The 22,184-nt window shown below is 40.4% G+C and overlaps 5 protein-coding genes across 6 annotated transcripts; 3 read left to right on the top strand and 2 right to left on the bottom strand.

Annotated features, from left to right (window-relative positions):
* Nucleotides 1-746: 746 nt before the first annotated feature.
* Nucleotides 747-8,384, top strand: Taf1 (TATA-box binding protein associated factor 1). 2 transcript variants are annotated; one of them, XM_046611464.2, is made up of 13 exons: nt 747-989; nt 1,113-1,985; nt 2,127-3,673; nt 3,748-4,010; nt 4,126-4,487; nt 4,561-5,772; nt 5,858-6,100; nt 6,212-6,650; nt 6,743-6,885; nt 6,963-7,100; nt 7,183-7,318; nt 7,417-7,629; nt 7,712-8,384. In XM_046611464.2, exons 2-13 carry the CDS (start codon nt 1,221-1,223, stop codon nt 7,918-7,920), a joined length of 5,670 nt encoding a protein of 1,889 aa, XP_046467420.1. In that variant the 5' UTR covers nt 747-989; nt 1,113-1,220; the 3' UTR covers nt 7,921-8,384. The 2 variants fall into 2 exon arrangements, with proteins under 2 accessions (XP_046467420.1, XP_046467419.1); XM_046611463.2 differs by having other exon boundaries at nt 747-1,985.
* A 764-nt stretch (nt 8,385-9,148) lies between these two features.
* Nucleotides 9,149-11,757, top strand: LOC138190514 (brachyurin-like). The gene is made up of 6 exons (XM_069133996.1): nt 9,149-9,288; nt 9,411-9,489; nt 9,934-10,281; nt 10,374-10,472; nt 11,082-11,221; nt 11,374-11,757. The coding sequence occupies exons 1-6, from the start codon at nt 9,205-9,207 to the stop codon at nt 11,554-11,556; spliced, it is 933 nt and encodes a 310-aa protein (XP_068990097.1). The 5' UTR covers nt 9,149-9,204; the 3' UTR covers nt 11,557-11,757.
* A 606-nt stretch (nt 11,758-12,363) lies between these two features.
* Nucleotides 12,364-16,830, top strand: LOC124211939 (transmembrane protease serine 9). The gene is made up of 12 exons (XM_046611495.2): nt 12,364-12,451; nt 12,624-12,699; nt 12,778-13,125; nt 13,348-13,446; nt 13,534-13,673; nt 13,745-13,924; nt 15,308-15,397; nt 15,571-15,646; nt 15,733-16,080; nt 16,171-16,269; nt 16,349-16,488; nt 16,573-16,830. Exons 1-12 carry the CDS (start codon nt 12,407-12,409, stop codon nt 16,750-16,752), a joined length of 1,821 nt encoding a protein of 606 aa, XP_046467451.2. The 5' UTR covers nt 12,364-12,406; the 3' UTR covers nt 16,753-16,830.
* Nucleotides 16,831-17,457: 627 nt separating this feature from the next.
* Nucleotides 17,458-19,482, bottom strand: LOC138190485 (dentin sialophosphoprotein-like). Its single transcript, XM_069133770.1, has one exon. It carries the CDS (start codon nt 19,480-19,482, stop codon nt 17,458-17,460), a length of 2,025 nt encoding a protein of 674 aa, XP_068989871.1.
* A 919-nt stretch (nt 19,483-20,401) lies between these two features.
* Nucleotides 20,402-22,143, bottom strand: LOC124211931 (uncharacterized). The gene is made up of 2 exons (XM_046611470.2): nt 21,856-22,143; nt 20,402-21,672 (listed from the first exon to the last, which is right to left on the bottom strand). Exons 1-2 carry the CDS (start codon nt 21,972-21,974, stop codon nt 20,403-20,405), a joined length of 1,389 nt encoding a protein of 462 aa, XP_046467426.1. The 5' UTR covers nt 21,975-22,143; the 3' UTR covers nt 20,402.
* Nucleotides 22,144-22,184: the final 41 nt, after the last annotated feature.

Here is a 22,184-nt window from a genome sequence, read left to right as displayed (position 1 = left end):
AGTTTGTTTATCAGCTGTATGAGTATAATAGCTATTCGAGGTATAAGATAATATTCCAATTACTCTATTTATTGTAGAATGGTAATGCATGTAATGCATTTAAGCGAGTCAAGTATTGTTGCCATTTCATATTATTATTCATTGTTTTGATGAAACGCCCTGGACATCCTCCATCATTTTCAGTATGGGCTATGCGGTAATAAGCGTATGAATAGGCGGCGTCTCAATCATGCACGAATTCATGGTTGTGGAAGCATGAGAATCAATTAGATTTTTTTCTCACCTTGAAAAATCGCTACGTTCTATGTGATTTACTTTTCGTTCCCCCATTTATTCCGTTTTTTCCACTGCCAATCAAAAATTCTAGATTTTTAAATCCTTGGGATAAAAACGCAACTGAGAACCACTGTCTCAACTACCTAGTTCAAAACTCGTGGCATTTCACCGTTTCGTCGTATCTATTTTCACTAGCGACCACGGTCTTTATGATCGGTCTGTGTACTCCGGCTGTAAAACCGTGCTCGAAAATGAAGCCGATGTTGTGAATTTTCGCCGCTAGCGCTAGTGAGGGAGAGGCCTACTTAATACGCATACACCTGCCTCGGAGATTGCAGCGCTCCGGTCTTTGGTGCACAAATTGAGAAACACAGGCTTCAAGTCGGTCACGCTGCGTTATATAGGAAGGGAATTGGAGTGCCCAAACCTGTTTATAAGATCGTGCTCGCGACCTTTTGCCACCAACGGCATGGTGTTTTTGCGTCAACTTCACGCCCGTGAAAATCCAGCCTCATCATCATAGTTTATTATTCACTGCATTTACCCTACTGCCATGGTAAATCTATTTCGCTTATCAGCATGCGTCTGCAAATGAAAATTAGTTCTAAGAATCTGTTTTGCATCAGATGGCGCCAACACTCTAAAAAACTAGCGTAAACTAGACAACGCTTTAAAAACGGGATATGATTGCGAGTAATGTTGCTAAACAAGGGGTGAGCTTTTGATTTCCCAAGTTCAATTTATTACGTACACATTGACAAGACGTTATAGGTGCGAAATTAATATTCGTAAAATACGATTAAAAACTAAAAAACTAAATTAATGTATCAATACAGGATAGTAATCCCCGCTTGTAAAGCCAACCATCTAACCTCAAAATAGTTAATCTTTACTGATTCAAAGCCACCGTTTCTCAAAAACACACTCATTTGTATCTGCTGAAAATGGTTGACTCAGACGAGGAAAACGACAGAGACATGGATCTGGAAATGAATATGACTGGATTTTTATTTGGCAACATTGATGAAGATGGTCAGTTGGAGGATGATATATTAGATTCCGAGGCGAAGCGCCATTTGGCTTCCCTGGGTCGCCTCGGCCTTAGCAGTTTACTGCAGGAAATGATTGCTCTAGACAATGAGGAACAGAATGAAAAAGAAAATGAGAAAGGAGAAAATGAAGATGAAAATAAAACACGTGTCAAATCCGAGTCTGACGATGTCAACTATCTAGAAAAATCTCCAACAGCGTTGGATTTCTCTGATATTAACGAATTAGCTGAAGACATAAACGAAGATGATGCAGAAGCGTCCTCCAAGAAACAGGATAGGGCAGCCAGTGACTACGATGCAGATGATGAGGAGGGAGTCAATAAATCTGACACTCAGTTAATGCCTCCTCCGCCCATTCCAGATGAAAAAGAAGCTCTGACCCCTGAAGAGGCAGAAGCTGCTCGCCAGCGTAAGCTTGAAACGCCCTTGGCTTCCATGCTGCCTTCCAAATATGCAAATATCAACGTTACGGAATTGTTTCCTGATTTTCGCCCCAATAAGGTCCTTAGGTTCTCGCGACTTTTTGGCCCTGGCAAACCTAGCAGCCTTCCACAAATTTGGCGGGGTGTTCGGAAACGGCGGAAAAAGAAGAAACACCACGATCCGAAGGATTCAGACTCGGGATCTGATCACGACGAGAGGAAACCTAAGTTCAAGGTACAATAAATATTGAAAAGCTTTTAATTAGCTGAAAATGTAGTTAGGTACTCTTCTACTAAGCAATTTTGACATTAGAAAATGTTTTAAAAGCTGTGAGAAATATGACAAATTTGAGAATTTAAGTCAATCTTCCAACAGGGGTGGAAAATGCATTACGCACCGACTCCATCACCAGATGAATGTATCCCAGATGATGAAGAAAAGTTATTGCTTCCCGTCGAAGACAAGGAACAAACTGGTAAAACTGGCGACATGGGAGACAGCAATGACATGGGTCCAAAAGTTGCAGACTGGCGCTTCGGTCCAGCCCAAATTTGGTATGACATGTTGGAAGTCCCAGAGACTGGTGACGGCTTTAATTATGGGTTCAAACTTGCGGAGAAAACTGAAGAAGTCTGCAAGTCAAAAGATGAGGATACATTTCCAGACGATTCCTTTCTTATGGTGTCTCAACTGCATTGGGAGGATGATGTCGTGTGGAATGGTGATGATATAAAACATAAAGTGATGCAAAAATTAAATAGCAAGAATAATGCTGCTGGTTGGGTACCTTCGAGCAGTAACAGAACTGCTCAGGCCTTCAGCCAGCCAGGAAAAGGAACTCCTGTTCCTGTAGCACCTAACGTTCGACTTGCTACATCGCAAATAGCGACTCCTCTGCACATGCAGTCTAAGAGTAAACTTGCATCGATGGGTAAAGGCAGCCAGCAGCAACAGCGTGAAGAAAACTATGACGATACTTGGTACTCTATTTTCCCTGTGGAGAATGAGGAGTTAGTTTACGGACTCTGGGAAGAGGAAGTTATCTGGGATGCTGAGCACATGACGAAAATACCGAAACCAAAGATTCTCACCCTAGATCCAAACGATGAAAACATTGTATTGGGAATACCGGATGACATAGACCCAGCTCTTCTTCATAAAGACAATGGGCCTCAACCTAAGGTAAAAATCCCACACCCTCATGTGAAAAAAAGCAAACTTTTGCTGGGTAAAGCAGGAGTTATCAACGTTCTTGAAGAGGATGCTCCGCCTCCACCTCCAAAGTCTCCCGATAGGGATCCATTCAACATATCAAATGACTCTTACTACATGCCTCGCTCTTCGGAAACAACATTACGCTTAAAAGTTGGCGGTGGCAATTTAATACAGCATAGCACACCGGTCGTAGAATTGCGAGCACCTTTCGTACAGACACACATGGGACCTATGAGACTGAGGAATTTCCATAGACCTCCGTTAAAGAGGTACAGTCACGGACCTCTGTCTCACACTGGTCCCCACCACGTGTTGCCTCTCCTCAAGCACATCAAGAAGAAAGCTAAGCAAAGAGAACAGGAGAGAATTGCCTCGGGAGGTGGAGATGTCTTCTTCATGAGGACACCTGAAGATTTGACTGGAAGAGATGGGGAAATTGTTCTCATTGAGTTTTCTGAGGAACATCCACCTCTGATGAATCAAGTTGGAATGTGCTCCAAAGTCAAGAATTACTACAAACGAAGAGCTGGAAAGGATCAAGGGCCTATGCGTTACAAATATGGAGAGGTCGCTTATGCGCACACCAGCCCATTTTTGGGCATCTTAACACCTGGCCAAAGTATTCAGGCTATTGAAAATAACATGTACAGGGCCCCGATTTATGAACACAATGGTCCAGAGACTGATTTCTTGATAATAAGGACAAGGTACAGCTGCTTCAAAGGTTGTTGTAGAAATAGAATCACTCTAATCACTGGTCTAAACATTGCCCATTTTTCAGACAGCAATATTTCGTGAGGGAAATAGATGCCTTATTTATTGCTGGACAAGAGTGTCCGTTGTATGAAGTTCCTGGTCCAAATTCCAAACGAGCAAACAACTTTGTAAGAGATTTCTTGCAAGTTTTCATATATAGATTATTCTGGAAATCTCGTGACACTCCTAGGCGAATCAAAATGGATGATATTAAAAAAGCATTCCCATCGCATAGTGAAAGCAGTATAAGAAAGAGACTGAAGCTTTGCGCTGATTTTAAAAGAACAGGTACATTTCACTCTGTATCTGCCTCGTAAAATTTCCTTACATATTTCTATCAAATTCTGCAAAGAATAGTATTATTAAAAAATTTGTGATTTGTTACCTTCGTTTTTTAAACTAGGAATGGACTCAAATTGGTGGGTAATCAAGCCAGACTTCAGACTGCCGACTGAGGAAGAAATCAGAGCTATGGTTTCTCCGGAGCAGTGTTGCGCCTATTTTAGTATGATCGCAGCCGAACAGAGACTTAAAGATGCTGGGTATGGTGAAAAGTTTTTGTTCACACCTCAGGATGACGACGATGAAGAAATGCAGTTGAAAATGGATGATGAAGTCAAAGTTGCACCCTGGAACACAACACGTGCCTATATTCAAGCGATGAGAGGGAAATGTTTATTACAGTTGGCTGGTCCAGCCGATCCTACAGGCTGTGGGGAAGGCTTTTCTTATGTAAGAGTGCCAAACAAACCGACAATCAGCAAAGTAAGTACGATGCGAACATTTTTTGTGGGGAAGTTAAACAAAATGATAATAATAATTTCTCATTGCTGTTTAGGAAGAGCAGGAAGCACAGCCAAAGAGAACAGTTACTGGCACAGATGCAGATTTGCGTAGGCTTTCGTTGAACAATGCAAAGGCTTTACTACGAAAGTTTGGTGTGCCTGAAGAAGAAATTAAAAAACTTTCACGGTGGGAGGTAATTGACGTTGTGCGAACTTTGTCGACGGAAAAAGCGAAAGCAGGAGAAGAGGGTATGACAAAGTTTTCAAGAGGTAATAGATTCTCTATAGCTGAGCACCAGGAAAGGTACAAAGAAGAGTGTCAAAGAATATTCGACCTGCAGAATCGTGTCTTGTCGTCGAATGAAGTACTCAGTACCGACGAGGGTGAGAGTTCTGATGAAGATAGTTCAGATATTGAAGAAATGGGTAAAAATATTGAGAACATGTTGTCGAACAAAAAGACCAGCACCCAGTTGTCCCTTGAGAGAGAAGAACAGGAACGACATGAGCTCAGAAAAATGATAATGGGCGACATGCAAGAGCAGGAGAAAAAAAGTAAAGAGAAAAAGAAAGACGACGAAGATGATGGTCCTGTGAATAACTATGGACCGCAACAAGGTAGAGTGCTAAAAATATATAGAACCTTTAGAAATCCTGACGGAAAGGAATTCACCAGAGTTGAGCTGGTGAGAAAACCAGCCGTCATAGACACTTACATAAAGATAAGAAATTCCAAGGACGAAACCTTCATCAAACAATTCGCAACCCTTGATGAAGCTCAGAAAGAAGAAATGAAAAGAGAAAAGAGAAGAATCCAGGAACAGTTGCGCAGAATCAAACGGAATCAAGAACGTGAACGCATGCTGGGTGGCCCTGTGACGAATTCTTTCAGCTCCTCAAACTTATTTGAACGTTCAAACCTGAGTACCCCGCCAGTCTCGTCGTCCAGTATCCTTCCATTAAGTAATTTTCAATCCTCTACTCTTTCCTCTAAGCATCCTAAGCCTGAGATATCTCCCTCTAAACGTAAGAAACCTAAACTTAAACCTGATCTTAAATTAAAATGTGGCGCTTGTGGTAACGTAGGGCATATGCGAACCAATAAGGCGTGTCCCCTTTACCAGAACAGCTTGCCTACTGCGCCGGTGAATGTCGCTATGACGGAAGAACAGGAAGAAGAAATCGAAAAGCAGCTTAATACCGATGATCAAGATTTGGTTAATGTTGATGGAACAAAAGTTAAATTATCTTCGAAGCTTATCAAGGTAGGTGTAACATCTTTTATTTTTAATGAGATATTCCGAAACCGTAGATTTATAAAAAAACATTACGCTGAATGTCTTACCCTAGCATGCTGAAGAAATGAAGAGACGTACTTTGTTACTGAAAGTACCAAAGGAGGCTGTTAGTGCACGGAAACGTCGTCGTGCAACTGGTGACGATCACTGTGATTATCTCAAACGTCAACAAAGACCGGCAAACAGACGTAGAACCGATCCAGTTGTGGTGATGTCTACCATGTTGGAAAGTATTCTGAATGAGATGAGAGATTTACCAGATGTTCAGCCATTCCTGTTTCCTGTAAATGCAAAAGTACGTTGATTCAGATCACATATAAATCTGTTACTTAGATTAAAATTTATAACATAAAGAAACCAGCATAGACAACCCTGTATTTAATATCGTTTTCAACTATGATTAAAGGTAGTTCCAGATTATTACAAAATTGTTCAAAGGCCGATGGACTTACAAACTATAAGAGAAAACTTGAGGCAAAAGAAGTATCAAAGCAGGGGAGAGTTCTTGGCTGATGTAAATCAGATAGTTGAAAATTCAACGCTTTACAATGGAGTAAAGAGTTCATTGACTGTGGCTGCCAAACGAATGCTCGACACTTGTGTAGAAAGACTCGGCGAAAAAGAAGATCGTCTAATGAGACTTGAAAAGGCAATAAATCCGCTCCTAGATGATAACGATCAAGTCGCCCTTTCTTTCATTCTTGACAATGTAGTTAACAACAAACTAAAATCCATGACCGAGGCTTGGCCGTTTCTTAAGCCGGTTAATAAAAAAATGGTCAAAGATTATTATAATTTGATCAAAAGGCCAATGGACTTGGAATCGATTTCCAAAAAAGTTACAGGTACATCGAACTTCTTTCACCGGAATTGTTAAACTTATTTTTTCCCCCTGTGATTTGTACTAAATGAAAATATCGCTTCTCTCCGTATATAGCACATAAATATCACAGTCGGCACGAGTTCCTCATGGATATTGCACAGATTTTGAAGAACTGTACACTTTATAACGGAAAGGATTCACCATTCACGCAAAAGGCAGAAACTTTGGTGAAAGCTTGTAAAGAAACTTTAGACGAGGTAAATTTTACCATCTATATTACTCATGATTCATTGAAGCGATGTGTAATCTACCACCATTCGTCTCTTTCTTTCAGTATGATGATCATTTGACGCAACTGGAGAATAACATTCTGTTAGTACAACAACGGGCTATGGAACAAGCGGATATTGATTCATCCTGGCTTGGTCCCGATGAAGAAAATTACACCATTGCCGAACCAGAGTTCAGAGGAGTACGTCGATACATGATTATGAAACGATGTGCCAAGTTTGCAAAGGAGAGTGACGAATTGTAATTTTTCTCTTTTATTCCAGAGTCAAACCAGCTCTCCAGACAATCCATTTGGCAAATCGATGATGGACGATTTTGATTTCGTTGATGTGGAGGGGGACATGGATGGAGAATTGGGTCGAAGCGGGCGTGCTAAGAAAAAAGACGTTCTCGAAGAAGGTAAGAAAACAAGTTCTGGAAACAAGGTGGAAACAATCGTGACATTACGACTGAAGAGGTTATTAAAATAACTAACTTGATTTTCGTGGATTCTACAGACCTTCAGTTCTCGAGCGAAGACGAATTCGATGAGGTGCCATTTGGAACGGACGAACAATCTGAGCAAACTGAAATGGAAGCATTGGAAGTTGGCGAAATGAGAGAAGTTGGCGAAGTACCCGCAGATGACGACAGTCAACAAGCCGCGGAAGCTATGGTTCAATTAAGTAATGTTGGATTCTACACTGGAGAACAACAGATGTTACAACAAGGTAAGTTTTTCCAACAGTTGAAACATATACATAGTCATTGCCAGTATTGTTAACGATTTTATTTTTCATTTTTCCCCTACAGAAGAGAGCATGGATGTTGATCCAAACTACGATCCGTCTGATTTCTTGCTTGCCGGTTTACCGTCCCGAGAAGATAAGGCTGTTGATAAAATTCAAGACGATCTTGCCGTCTCTGAAAGTGATGACGAGGCCCAGAATAATCGATTAGAAACTAAACACGAGATAGAACCACAACAGGAGGAAGATGAAGGAGGGGATTTATGGTTTTAAACCGATTTTAAGTTTCATCGTAGTTTCAAACTGTACCTGTATTATAATGATTTAAGTTTAAGCAAAGTCAATTAAACCACGATAAAATTATTGTTGCATTATGTATGTACATATAAAGTAAGTTGAGCATTAATATTCATATACCTATTTATAAGTAGTAAAAAAGTGTAGAACACCTAAGGAAGAATTAATGGTAACAAGATGAAAGTGAAGTCATATATATATATATACTTATGTCATATCAAAGAACCAACATTAAAAATTGTATAGAGTATTTTTTTTTTTTTGATGCTGTTTAGTTATACAATTTATGAGAACGTATCAACTATCAGTTAAATCGTATTAGTATCGAATTCTGTTTTTCATATAATTTTAATATATCTCGATCAATAATCAATGCTAGAATAATAATCAATATACAATAAAAAAAAAAAAAAAACTGCAAATACGCTGATGCAATAAAGACTTGTAACGAAAAAAAGAGAACATTTAAATTATTCTTACTGTCCCCCTCATGTGTATTCCGTAACTAAACCTAAGCCGTTCAAAATAGAAATATAATCATTACTGATATTGGATTTGTTTTTGGGTGATTTAGCGCTGCCAGTTATAACGTACGCATTGTGCGCGTTGTGATAATTTAGTGTTGTTGATATTCAACTGAAATCAGATAAAATTAGATTCCAAAATGTTACTACAATATTCAGTGAACACTCGAGGCTTATCTGCAAAATATGTCCGAATAACGATACTGTTATTGTGACAACAATGTCATACAATGAGTACAGTATATTCCATTGTGCGTCATCCTTTAATCTTTTCAGTGACAGAAGCCACTATAGTAGCACCCTTTTTTCAATTTTTTTTTTTTATATTCCATGCAAAATCTTGATATTTTTCAAATAGGAAATATCCGTAAACTTTAGTTTATAGTTACAGTTGGACTTATTGTCAGTCTGATCAGCCTAAAGGGAATCTGTAAGACAATAAATCGCCAACTGTAAAGTCAGTCTGGTATATTTCATGTACGTAAAAAAAAACAACGTACGTCAATCAAACGTCAATTTATAAAATCTTGACAGGGATTAACTAAGGAATAATGTGTTGATAATACAAACGGTATTGAACCACATTTGACCATGCTATAGATTAAATCTAGGCCCAATCAATCTAATGTTATCGTTACGTTCTCGTGAGATTTATCGTAAGTTAACAAGCATCATTACGTGCAGAGTCACTGATTTCTTTCAAGCTACGTCTTTGTACTAAATCTGTATATAAACAATGACAACTTACGTGATTTCGAATAGTGCCAAGATGAGGATTTTCATCGTACTTTGCTTGGTGGCGGCTGCGGCTCATTGTCAGGTATTTTTCGCAGTTTGAATTTTCGATCTTTGCCAGCACTTGCGTGCAATCTAAACTTTCTCGATTTAAATTAAACGTCGAAACATCATTATAACAATCTAAGAAACTTTCGGTATTTTAAGGTGACTAAAGTGGATTGGCATACCGTCAGTCCCATCGAAGTCTTTCCGAAAGACTACAACTTAGATCGTTGGGCCAAGAGTAAGTTACTCCGAAACATAGTACAGGTCTGCAAAATAAATTTTATTTCAACAGCATGGGATGTTTTTGGCAAGTATAAAGTTTTCGAGGGGGCTGAATCCAAAAATTACTTTCATTTCCCCCCATCGTCTACAGTATTCTTGCAAAATACAAGGTGTTTGCATAAAAAAAGCATAACAATAATGAAAAACACCACCATTGCATTACAATGAACCAAACAATATTTCTCACAAAATTAAACAAACAATTTCTTTACAAAATTTATTTAACATTCCGTGCTCATTCTTTTCGCCTACGAAACATTTTCTTCTTGTGCCTGTGCAGTTTCTTGGTTGCAGACCTGTGCAGTTTGTCGCAAATTATGCTTACATCGGGTATTAGACTCCCTCTGGAAAAGACCGTGATTATAGCAATCTAATATATTATAATTTTCAAACTGTCAAGTACTCGAGGATGCAGAGCGCGTAAATCCGACGCGTATCGTTGGAGGAGAAGAAGCTACGCCTGGACAATTCCCGTATCAAATTGGCCTTCTTTCCACCAATGCCGCGGGTTCGACCGGATTCTGCGGTGGTTCGATCCTAAATGAAAATTGGGTACTAACCGCTGCTCATTGCGTCGATGTTGCGGTATCCGTAGAAGTTATTGTCGCTGCTCACAACATCAATGAACCCGAAGAAGGACAATACAGAGTTCCAGCCCAAAAAATCGTCGTTCACGAGAATTGGGACACAGCGACCATTAGAAATGACTTGGCAGTGCTTCGGCTCGCTTTTCCTATCGAATACTCCGGTAAACTGATGTCATTGTTACTCTAATTCGTGAAAGCGGATACCTTAAAATTTAGGAGCATTTAATTAATGATTACTTTTGAAAATTTTTAGACCGTGTCCAACCAATTCGTCTGCCAAGTCGGTCACAGGTTGGGCAAACATTCGCTGGTGAAACGGGGATCGTATCCGGTTGGGGAAGGGATTCCGATTGTGAGCATTATACTCAAAATACGTATCTTATACCGTCTAACAACATTTATTACTTTTACTTTAGGTTTCAAGGGGTTATACCTAGTCAGGACCCCGAAAAAAATTGTCAAATGAAAAATCAAAAAAGATTTTGTTGATATAAGGTATTATCTGGTCTTTGATCGAAGGAATAAGCAAAATATTAAGTTTTACCAAAACGACAGCTACTCAAAAAAAAAAAAAAAAAACATTTCAGTTTTCCATTAAAATTTTCGCTTCAATTTGTTTATAAAATGGAAAATATCTACCGGCGAGCAAAAATCTCCGATCAAGGACTGAAAAATATATTCATAAAGCTTGTGTAAAAATTTGAGACTGATCGGTTGAGCCGTTTTTGATAAAAAAGCGTTCAAAGTTACAAAAGCACTTTCAAACGCTCCGGGGCGTCTTTGCAAATGTGCGTGTAACTTCGAGAATATTTGTCGCATCGATATGAAATTTTCTGTGCACATACTTGAATGTATGTACAATACGAAAATGTAATTAAGAATTAAAAAAAAAATCAATTTTTGAAAAATCCTGGGTAGGTATAACCCCTTAATTACCTGCAATCGTAACGATTTGTTGCAGCGTCCAACAGCGTCAGTCCCGTTCTTCGCTGGACGCAGAATCCCATCACCACAAATCTTGCGTGCAGCATATATTACTTTTTCCAAATCAACAGCGCTCAAATATGCTTGTCTGGTGAGGGAGGCCGCTCTTCGTGCAACGTAAGTGCGAAACATGAGTATCACTTCTATCTATTTATTTACCTTCGAACCATATCAATTGGAATTGCTTCACCGGTGTTATGGTACTATGACAACCACACACCTAACAGGTAGGCACGTCAATTCTCTTACTAATAAAATTTCATTTTCAGGGCGACTCTGGAGGTCCCTTGGTGATTGTTGAAGACGATGGCATCGCGACCCAAGTCGGTGCTGTATCCTTCGGGATCGCGCTTGGATGTTCTGTTGGATGGCCTGGTGTTTACGTTCGTCTTACAGACTACTTAGACTGGATCGTGGAACACACCGATAATGAAATCTTCATCAGAGATTAATCACTCGCTGATATTAATATATGTACAAGAATTTCCGTATACAATAACAATAGATTTAAGAAAAAATAAATGAAACTCATCCCATAAAGATTAAAGATATTTAGTCAAATAAAAATGTTACAAATACACATGAAAAATTAATTTCAACCCAATTGTACTGAATAAAATATACTAAATCATATATTAAAAAATAAAGTCTTATTATAAATATTAAAAATGTAATAAAACCAATATTGAATAAAAAAAATTATTCAAAAATTAATTTAATCTTCTTTGATTCCAAAGTGCATATATGTTACACATTCGTGTAAGTTTTCTTCGTCACAAGTATAAGTCCGATTCTAAAATCTTCATAGCATTTTACTATCTCGATTGACTGAACTACGATTTCACGTATATTTGCAGTTTTGAATAGTTCAAAACTCAGAATAATTTCATCAAGTTCATTATTATTTCACTATTTTCATGGCGTGCAGAATTCTATTTTATTATAATTGAACCAAATATTACGATTATATCGTTGTTATTTACGATAAAAATAAAAAATATCTACACGTGAATGCGTAGATAGCTTTAAAACCACGAAGTAATGATTAACAAACTGGATTTTTTGATTACAAGATGATACAGATCGAACACTGTGTACGAAAAATATACATCATTGGGAAAAAAAAAATTCAGATTGCGTTCTAATATTGCCAACCGATTTTATCCAGATCCGATATTTCATTCATTAGGTTATCGAGGCTGTGCCATGAGATAGGTGATTTCCGGCCTCTTATCGGCAACAGTTTTCGTATAAAAGTACGTGCCGTTCTTTGACGTATTACTACGAAAAAGTGACTGCACAATGAAGGTCCTCGTAGCGCTTTGCTTTGTCGCAGCTGTGGCTCAGGTATATTTATTCGAATCATGTATAAGTGTTCTTTCCGTACGTAGATCAGATCGAAAGTAAGCAGATTCACAATCAAGCTGCCTAGAATCAAGTCACGGTTATTGGCACTTCTGGTAGACGTCATACGCCCATTCCAATTCACGTTAACAGCAATGAATTCTGTATTTTCAAGGCCTACGACATAGACTGGAGCCAAGTCAGCCCCATCGAAGTATTCCCCCCAGACTACGAGGGTTTTCTCATCAAAAGTAGGTACCATCGATTATCCACCAATTCTACCTACACCTCCCCTCAACGTCTAATACGCAACTTTAACATTTTTTCAGAACTCAAGAATGTGACACCCTTGGACGCGAGCCGTATCGTAGGGGGCGAAGTGGCCACCCGTGGACAGTTCCCTTACCAAGTTGCTGTGCTTTCCACCAATGCAGCGGGTGCGACCGGATTCTGCGGTGGTTCGATCCTCAATGAAAATTGGATTCTTACTGCCGCTCATTGCGTCGATGTTGCGGTATCCGTGGAAGTTGTTTTCGCAGCCCAAAACATCAATGAGGATGAAGATGGACAGTTCAGCCGCACGTCCACCGATATCATTGTTCACGAGAGTTGGGATGCTGCGAACATCAGAAATGACCTCGCTCTGATCAAGCTTGCCGAGGCCATTGAATACTCCGGTAACCCATTTCTAACCGATTCGTAAACTGAATATTAAGGTGAAAATATGTCCCAAAGAAAAAAGAAAACACCTATATTTTCGTAAACTTTTTATTGTACGTTGAAATTAACTATTTCACTCCCACGACATTCATCGTGAACACTCGGACGTGATTATTATTTTTGCAGCCCCGCATAAACACCGTAAAGAATAATGTATTTTTTTTTTTGAAAATTATTAGACCTCGTTCAGCCAACTCGTCTGCCAAGTCGCTCCCAGGTCAGCGAAACCTTCGCTGGGCTGACCGGAACTGTATCTGGTTGGGGACGCGATTCCGACTGTGAGTATATTCGAAATCATTATTAACCATCGAGAGTGTATACTTGATGGGTATTTCCGCATTATCGATAATCCCTACGATCAACAGCATCGAACAGCGTGAGTTCCGTTCTTCGTTGGACCTCAAACCCCATCCTGACATACTCCGCTTGCCGTTCGTGGTACTGGAGCTTGGTCAACACTGACCAGATTTGTCTGTCTGGTAGCGAAGGCCGCTCTTCATGCAACGTGAGTATAAACAATGAGGAGTATTCGAACAAAGGTATGTAATACGTGAATTGTGTCATTATTCGTTTCAGGGAGACTCTGGCGGTCCGTTGGTCGTCACTGACACAGATGGTGAAATAACCCAGGTTGGTGTTGTTTCCTTCGGAATATCTCTTGGTTGCGCTGTTGGATGGCCTGGAGTTTACGTACGTCTGACCGATTTCTTGGACTGGATCGAAACCAACACTGGCGGAGATATCGTTATCAGGAATTAATCGCATGACTGATATTACGCATTCCACCGTTATAACGTCAAATGTACCACGGATGTAATAATTGGAATAAATGAATCAAAACTTATTGCCTGTGTCTCATTTACCGCGAAAGCTTACATATTATAAGCGTATATAAGTGAGCATCAGCATTAGGGCGGTCGTTATTCAAGGTGTTGTCGAATTTTTGCCAACCCATCCCCCATATCAACACTTCAAATAATTCAAAAACAAGTGCCTAATTTTTTAAAATTTTTACCTCAACTCTAAGATAGTCCGCATTGTGATCGAAGTTTCTTATGGGAAATAACATGGGAAAAACTTTTTTTTTCGGTATATATTTTATTGTATAAGTAATAATTTTCCAAAAAATCTGTAACTGCGAGGTTTTAGTCGGCATTAGTGCCACTATCTGTAAAAAAAAATCACATCATTATACCAGGCAATCTAGACGAATTGGACTGTCTCTGAATAAGGAACACCCTGATGAGCATACAATTTTTTTCGTTTTTTTACATCAATGAAGGAATCCAATTCGTAGATTATTGTCAAGTTTGACATTTAAGCATGAGTGTCTTTAAAGACAACTTCTATTATTACCAATCATCGATTAGAAATTTTAGGCAGCTCGAATACATAAAATTATGTCTATATATTTATTTCCGTTTTCAAGTTCTATCAGCTCGACTGTGGATGTCACTGAAAGTAATCTCTGTAGCTTCACATATACTCCCAGTTCTTTTTTTTCAGTTTCCAATTTCTATTCTTTTTACCGTTTCTAATTATTCATCTGTAATTGTAGCATACGCTAGATTTTTAATTTAAACAATTCTGAATTAATCATCGTAGAAAATAGTCAAAGAAATATTAATGTTGTCTAAACGCACAGTGATAAGGGAGAACTTGTCGAGAGTATTGGAATTATTTTTTTTGTGAAATTCGAGATTTGTATGAAACTTTCAAGCATTCTAAAAAATATTCTGTTTCAAGGTGAGATTATAACTGTAAAAATGTCTATGTCACTCCATTAGGGGTAATAAGAGTCATTATGTCCACCTAAAGGATAAAAAGAACCACAAGTCAACGCGAGTTTCGAAATTCCAACAAACTGTGAACGGCAAATAACATTACATTTCGGAACTATAACAGAAAAATACGATCCAATATTTATGAAAAGAAAAACGTGAAATGAAGCAACGATCATTTACGTGATTCAATTTAGACACGTTACATACATATTTGCACGTAATGCAGATTAGATCAATTTTTTCTTACTGATTTTATCTGTTCAATGTAATGTATAGATTCATCATGTTTTATCTAACTCGCGGCAGACAATCAGATGATTTCTTGCTCTTATCTCTGAAAATTTGCGTATAAAAGTTCACACCATTCTTCAACGTTGCACTTCTCAGAACCAACTACAGAATGAAAGTTCTTGTGGCTCTTTGTTTCGTCGCGGCGGTAGCCCAGGTATCACGTTATAAGTTATTGTTACCTGATTTTCTTGTGTAATTAATCCTCATTGGAAATAAGAATCGGATAGCATAAACAAGATCGAAGAATATTGTCTAACTCTTGCCTTGAAATAGTTGAAATTACACCCATGTTAACGGAAAAGAATTCTCTTATACCTTATTTTATAGGCCATCGATGTGGACTGGAACAAGATCAGCCCCATCGAAGTCTTCCCACAAGACTTGGCAGGTCCTTTGACCGAGAGTAAGTTTCTCCCTTGGATAATATTCCATGAAATGAACTGTCCTATTGGCCCTTGCAAGTAACATATCGACCCTGTAATTTTCTAGGTCTTAAGGACGTCAAAGACCTAGACCCATCTCGTGTCGTTGGAGGAGAAGAAGCTAGTCCTGGACAGTTCCCGTATCAAGTTGGTCTGTTCTCAACGAATGCCGCGGGCTCGACCGGATTCTGCGGCGGTTCCATCCTGAACTACGAGTGGATTCTAACCGCAGCTCATTGCGTCGACGTTGCCGTATCGGTAGAAGTCATTCTTGGAGCTCAGTACATCCGCGAAGACGAACCGACACAGGTGGTACTCCAAGTTGCAGAAATCATTGTCCACGAGAACTGGGACACCAGGAACATCAGGAACGACCTTGCCTTGCTGCGCCTTCCCGCGCCCATTCAATTCACTGGTACAATATTTTATGATTAAATCACGATTTTATACAAAAATTGAATTGCACGGAAAAGTTAATGGACAATTGGGTTCCGTAAACTTTCAGAGCGCATTCAGCCCATTCGTCTGCCAAGTCGCTCCCAGGTTGGACAAACCTTCGCTAGCGAAACTGGAATCGTATCTGGATGGGGAAGGGACTCCGACTGTAAGCATATAATACTGTTGATGTTTTCAACGCGCATATTCATTTTATGACGAACTGCAATTCTCATGGTGGATTACAGCTTCCAGCAGCATCAGTCCTGTTCTCCGCTGGACCCAGAACCCGATCCTCACTAACTTTGTGTGCACCCGGTACTATTTCTTCAGCGTTACCAGCGCTCAGATCTGCTTGTCTGGCAGAGGAGGCCGCTCATCGTGCAACGTAAGTGTAACACTGTGGTGACTGGTGACTGACGATCCATCGGTGCAGGTTAGATGGAGTTCAAAATCGATGCTTTTTTTTCAGGGAGACTCTGGTGGCCCGTTGGTGGTGACTGACAGCGATGGTGAAATCACCCAGGTTGGTGTTGTTTCCTTCGGAATAGCTCTGGGATGCGCTGTTGGATGGCCCGGTGTCTACGTTCGTGTCACCGATTACTTGGACTGGATTGAGACACACGCTCCTTCTGTTGCTATCAGAGATTGATTGCTAAAAATCATGCACTCCTTCACCGAAAGAACGCGGGATGACTTAATCTTGAATAAAAATTTATCCCACTGGTAATCTTCGAATGGACTTTAAATCTGACCAAGCAAATCCCTTGATCCATGTACAAAATGTATACTCCAGATTTTTAATACCGTAATTGCAAGACGGCATTACCTTTCTTTATCCTGCCTAAATAAATAAAAATTTTTAAGAAGATTTGAGGAACCGAAAGAAATATCTGATGGTCATCGTCGAATTTTTAGATTCTTGCCGAGTGCAATCAACCCATCAAATTTCTGACATAATCCTAATGGAATTAAGTTAACGATGAACATGTGCAAGATTTACTCACAATCAGTTTACCAACAATATCTAGCGACAATATTTGGCTATAACGATCTTAGATTCAAAGGTAGATAATCTTTTCTATATTTTGACTGTGTTCATTATCTCAGACGCACTTATGATTTGAGCGATGATAAATCAACAATGAGAAGTTCTGGAAAAGTGAGAGTTCAATGAAATGATGATCATGACATTGTGCATCGTCATAGTATGTCTAATAGGATAGTAATTACACTGAACACGGGTGTTGTATATAAAGTACAAAATTTTTATTTCTCAGCGTTTACCTGCATATAATTATTTAAGTTAAGTTGACTGGACTTCATTCTGAGGAAAAACAATTTTTGCGGCGTTTAATCAAGAGGAGAGATAGCTTGTGCAAAAATGTGGAGATCCCAAGCATCTATAAATCAATTTGGGAGTATTGCTAAACCCCGCAACCCCGGAAGATGTTGGGTTGACAATCGTTTCTTTCGCATCCTGTCTTTGATCTTTGTTAGCAGATCTTTCCAATGCCCGTTTAAATATTTCAGACAATTTGTTTGTATAATCAATAGCCAAATTCACCTCCGCCCGAGTCATGTAGATAAGGTCAGTGTTCCGTTTTTCCGTAACTATCATTGCTTTCTGTGATCCGGATATTTTACACTTGTCCATGCCGACGTCGTTTTCTTCACCTTTGAGCTCTGTTTCAATATCCAACGAAGCACGTGTAGGCAAATTCCTTTCAATGTTCACAGGCTGTTCGTCTTTGCTCGATGGAAAAACCGAGGAAGAAAAGGAAGAGGAAGAAGAAGAAGAAGAAGAAGGTGATCGAGAGAAAAGCTTTCCGATACAATAATCCGATGTGCTCGCATTCCCACTGGAAATATCCTTTGCGTCATCATCTGGTCGATTCATCTTGGTAACAGAATCATCCTCGGACTTCGTGGTTGACGAACATGTAGAAGACTTCGCAGGTTTTTCAACACTATGAGAATGACCAGAAAGGCTCTGCGAACTGCTTTGACTGTGCAATTCCGGGTCCACGATTTGATCAGTAATGAAAATATACCCGCCAACTCCACCAGTCTCAGATGTAAACGTTGAATCGTGCTCGTTTTTGATGATCGTTAGGTATTCATCCGTCTCCTCGTAATTGCCTACGACTACTTTATTGATCGAGGCCTCACGGTCGACGTTACTCTTGGTATCGGTCCATGAATTGCTTTCTTTAGAAGCGAAATAGGGACTGTTCAGGCTGTGTCCGTGCCAAGTACCATCGCTGGACGAGGCTTGGCTTAAGGTGGTTCTACTGGTCTCCGGGGATGTTCGGGACGAATTGTCGATAGACACTTGGAGCGATTCGCGCTGCGGAACCTGGGCAGAGTTTTGTCGAAAAATAGGATCGAGCTGCTGTTGCAAACTCACGGTGGTGTAGTTTTCATGCAACGGTACTAGCTCGGTGTTCAGCATGAACTTTTCTACTTCAGGGTTTATGTTGTTCTTGTAATTGATTGCAGAACCTAGGGGGAAATTCTGTCCGAGATCCAAAACGGAGCTACTCTTCGTCCAGTTCTGCAGCGTATGGCCCATCTTCGAAATCCATGGATTGAGGTCTTCGACTTGTGCCACTCCCTCTGACGAATCAAGGCTACCGTCTGACCGTTGGGACGTTGAGGTTTGACTACCATTCGAAGTCCTCGATGTGGGAGGATTCTCTCTAATAAGTTTGTCGTTGCGAACTTTGTTGGCGCTTGAATTATTTCTCGCTGTTATTGAGTTGTCAGATTTAATGGACGCTGAAGTATCTCGATCCTGAATTTCACCGGAATCTTGAGCATCGCCGACGCTGAATTGGAGAAATCGAATATGGTCGTATTCGGGTATACGATACTCTCCATTTTTGCCGAAAGCAATGTTGTGGGAATCGTAAACATTCTCAGATTCGTCAGAGTGGTCAGAAAATTCGAGATCCAGTTTTAGGTGAGAATCTTCACGGCTTTCGGTGTGTACGAATTTTGTTGGGTTGTCAGCAAACTGGTACAACTTTTCCATGCAGATCTCGTGTGCGTTTTGCTCTCGAGATTTCGAGTTGTAGGAGTGTTTAACTTTAGACTTAACAGTGGTGCTCGCGGACGAGACTGTGGCACGAATCTGGGACCGGGGTGCCGGCGAACCGACAAGAGTCAGATTCAACTCACTCGTTGCAAATTCGTCTTTGTTTTCGCGGTTGTTTATTGATTCAATTTTCTTCTCGTCCACTATTTTTTCACCGAACTTTTTCAAACCGGTACTACGTTTTGACGATGGCTTATTCACTACGTTTGAACGAACAATGAACGTGTTGCTTCTCAATGGCGATGCGGCGAATGAATTACGAGCGCTAAATTTTGCGGACATATTTTACAATGATAATTCAACGTGAGAAATGACTGATAAATTCGACTATTCGGTACAAGTGTTTTATGATTTTAAGAATCATCCGCGACACCGATAATCCAGTAAGAATTTTAACTGGATAATAAAGATGTTCCAACTTTTTCCCGTACTCTCAAGAACCGTACAGGCTCGTTGAAACGAACTAACGAACGCAAAGAAGGTCGCTTTGCACTATCGCTCGTACGAGACTCGATTGACAATCATAAAAATACCTAGCAACCTAACAATTTTTCCTGTAGGCGGAGATAACAAGTGTAATGACGCGTGCCAAACAAGTTGCATGGGAAACACGCATGAATGACGGGGTTCCATTGCTAGCGCATTCATTCTCTCGCTCGGTTTGTTATTAGGTTATTGATTATTTTGTGAAACCTATTCGAGCAGATGCGCAGCGGAATTCAAGAGTAATTATCAAAAGTCCAGACGTAAATTATAAAAAATTATACAATGCCAGACTGATGACTGATATTCAAGCCTTCGATGATACGGTATCAAATAAATCATTCTCTTCTTATTGACATGTGCGCTTAATCACTCAGTGGCAGTAATTGAAACAGTGAGATTTCTAATTTGATAATTTGGTTAAATCTACAACTAAGAAATTAGGTATTGGACAGGTGCTTCGGCAAAGCCAGATGCTATCCACTGAGCATGTCATATCAGGGAATCACAGATTTAAAACTTATAGTTTTCCTGCCGACTGTAAAACCGTTCACACGTGTGCCCCGATGCAGAAATACAATGTTTGTAGCTATAATCATGTCCGGAGAGATTTATAGCTTCATCGCATCTTTCAATTTGACGAAAGTGTACATTCCAGCTGGTAAAATGAATTGTGGTTTTTTTTTAACGTAACTACAGTCCAAAATTGAATACTACCATCAGCTTTCCAACAAACGGAAACACTTCCACAAACCGTATCGGGCCTCCCAGTCAACGAAGAACAGTTCCGGTTTGTCCCAGAGCACGTGATGGGTGGCGAAAGAGTAGTGAGACTGTATGGGTGGATTCAAATGTGGGGCCCATCGGGCCCTTTCCATCACTATCTTGTTGACGTACTGGTAGAACACCTTCGCACCGTGAATCCAGCAAAGTAGGGATAGTATGGCCACGACGCAGGCGTGGACGTGGAAGGTAACTTCCCGCCTCAGGTCGTCGCGCTCCGTAGTTAGATCTTGAAGATTCATGGCCAGACAAACGAGCGCCGCAGCCGTGAAGCCACAAGGCACTTCAATTGCGACGAGGCAAATGGTACAGTAGGACATTTCAAGATTGAGCCGAGCCGAGCAATGGTTTAGTATTCCCCTGATCAAGCATTCGTGAAGTTCGGCGCGGTTGTTCTTCAGGAAAATCTTGTCTTCTCGATGGTACGGGCTTACGTTCAGCTCGTACTCCGTGTCCTCGAAAAATATCTGTGGCGTTTCGAGCCGCGTTCTGTTTCCACCCCTGTCGATGAGGTACTGCATTACTCTGTTACCCAGCAGGCTGACCAGACGGCTGGAGGAGGCGATCATCCGTGTCAGGAGCGAGAATACATCCGGAGTCAGGGTGTCTTCGAACAGTTTCGTCGCGTGTTTGTAGGCCGCGTATTCCAAGCTGCTTCCAAAGTCTAAGACGTCTTCGTCGCTCACCGTTTGATCCACGGACCAGAAACACATGTGTCGAATCACGACGAGGATGTGATCATTTGAAAGATGCTCCAGGGTCCGTTGGACGCAGACCTTCAGCCCTTTTTTGAACTGCTTGTAGGGTGAGGTGTTAGCGCCTTCGCCAATACTGGCACGATAAATGCCGAGCAGTCTTTCCAGGGCAACGACAGTTGAGACGGTTTCAGGCCAGTCGTAAGTGTTCATAAACTCGTAGAGCGTGCAAACTATCGAACGCGCGATCTCGATCGGCGTTGTTGGCTCTTCAACTTCGTTCCAGAGCTCGTTCACCACTGTTGATCCGGATATTCCAAGACTGACCGGAGCAGTTATCAAGTCCAAAGACAAATCGGGATACTCGAAGAGGTTCTCTTCGTTCATTACACTGATCACAGCTCGAACGACTTCGGATTCATTCTTCTTCATAAACAGGCTCAACAGATCTAGGTAGGAATTCCTTGCCATTCGATACTGCCGACGTTCGTTCCAGTTGCAGAGCGATTCTCTGTGATAAAGAACATTTTGAAAGTGTATCAGTAACTTAATTGAACAATGCACAAGCTCCCTCGGATTTTGCGACTCTATTTCCTCAGGGGGTATTCTACGAATTATCATCCGTAGTTTTCTCAATCCTTTTTCGTAATGATTTTTTGTACGATCAGCATCGGCAGACTCGGCGAAGCAGTACCTACGAAGTCTCTCCAATTCGTCAATCAGCCTACCGTCGGTAAGGGGTGTCTCGAGAAAATTCAAGTGGCAGATGGTACGGCCATTGGATCCTGCCTGACGTCGCTTTGGGGATGTCATCTAATCCTTGATCGGAAGCCGAATGGACGACTCATTTTACTGCAGTGATCTTCTCCGGATAAAATGTGACTCCACATCTATCCTGTCGGACAACGACATGATAACACTGAGATTCGTCTTATTAACTTTTTCCCCTAAAAAAATCGAACGAAGATTATTGCTAGCATTGCCTACTATTTTCGAAGCAGCCACATCGCCACAAGATCGTTT

The sequence above is a fragment of the Neodiprion pinetum genome, chromosome 2, assembly GCF_021155775.2.
Source record: "Neodiprion pinetum isolate iyNeoPine1 chromosome 2, iyNeoPine1.2, whole genome shotgun sequence".
Lineage (NCBI taxonomy): Eukaryota > Metazoa > Arthropoda > Insecta > Hymenoptera > Diprionidae > Neodiprion > Neodiprion pinetum.
Note: the sequence above shows the minus strand (reverse complement) of the source record. Positions and strands in the feature narration are given on the sequence as shown.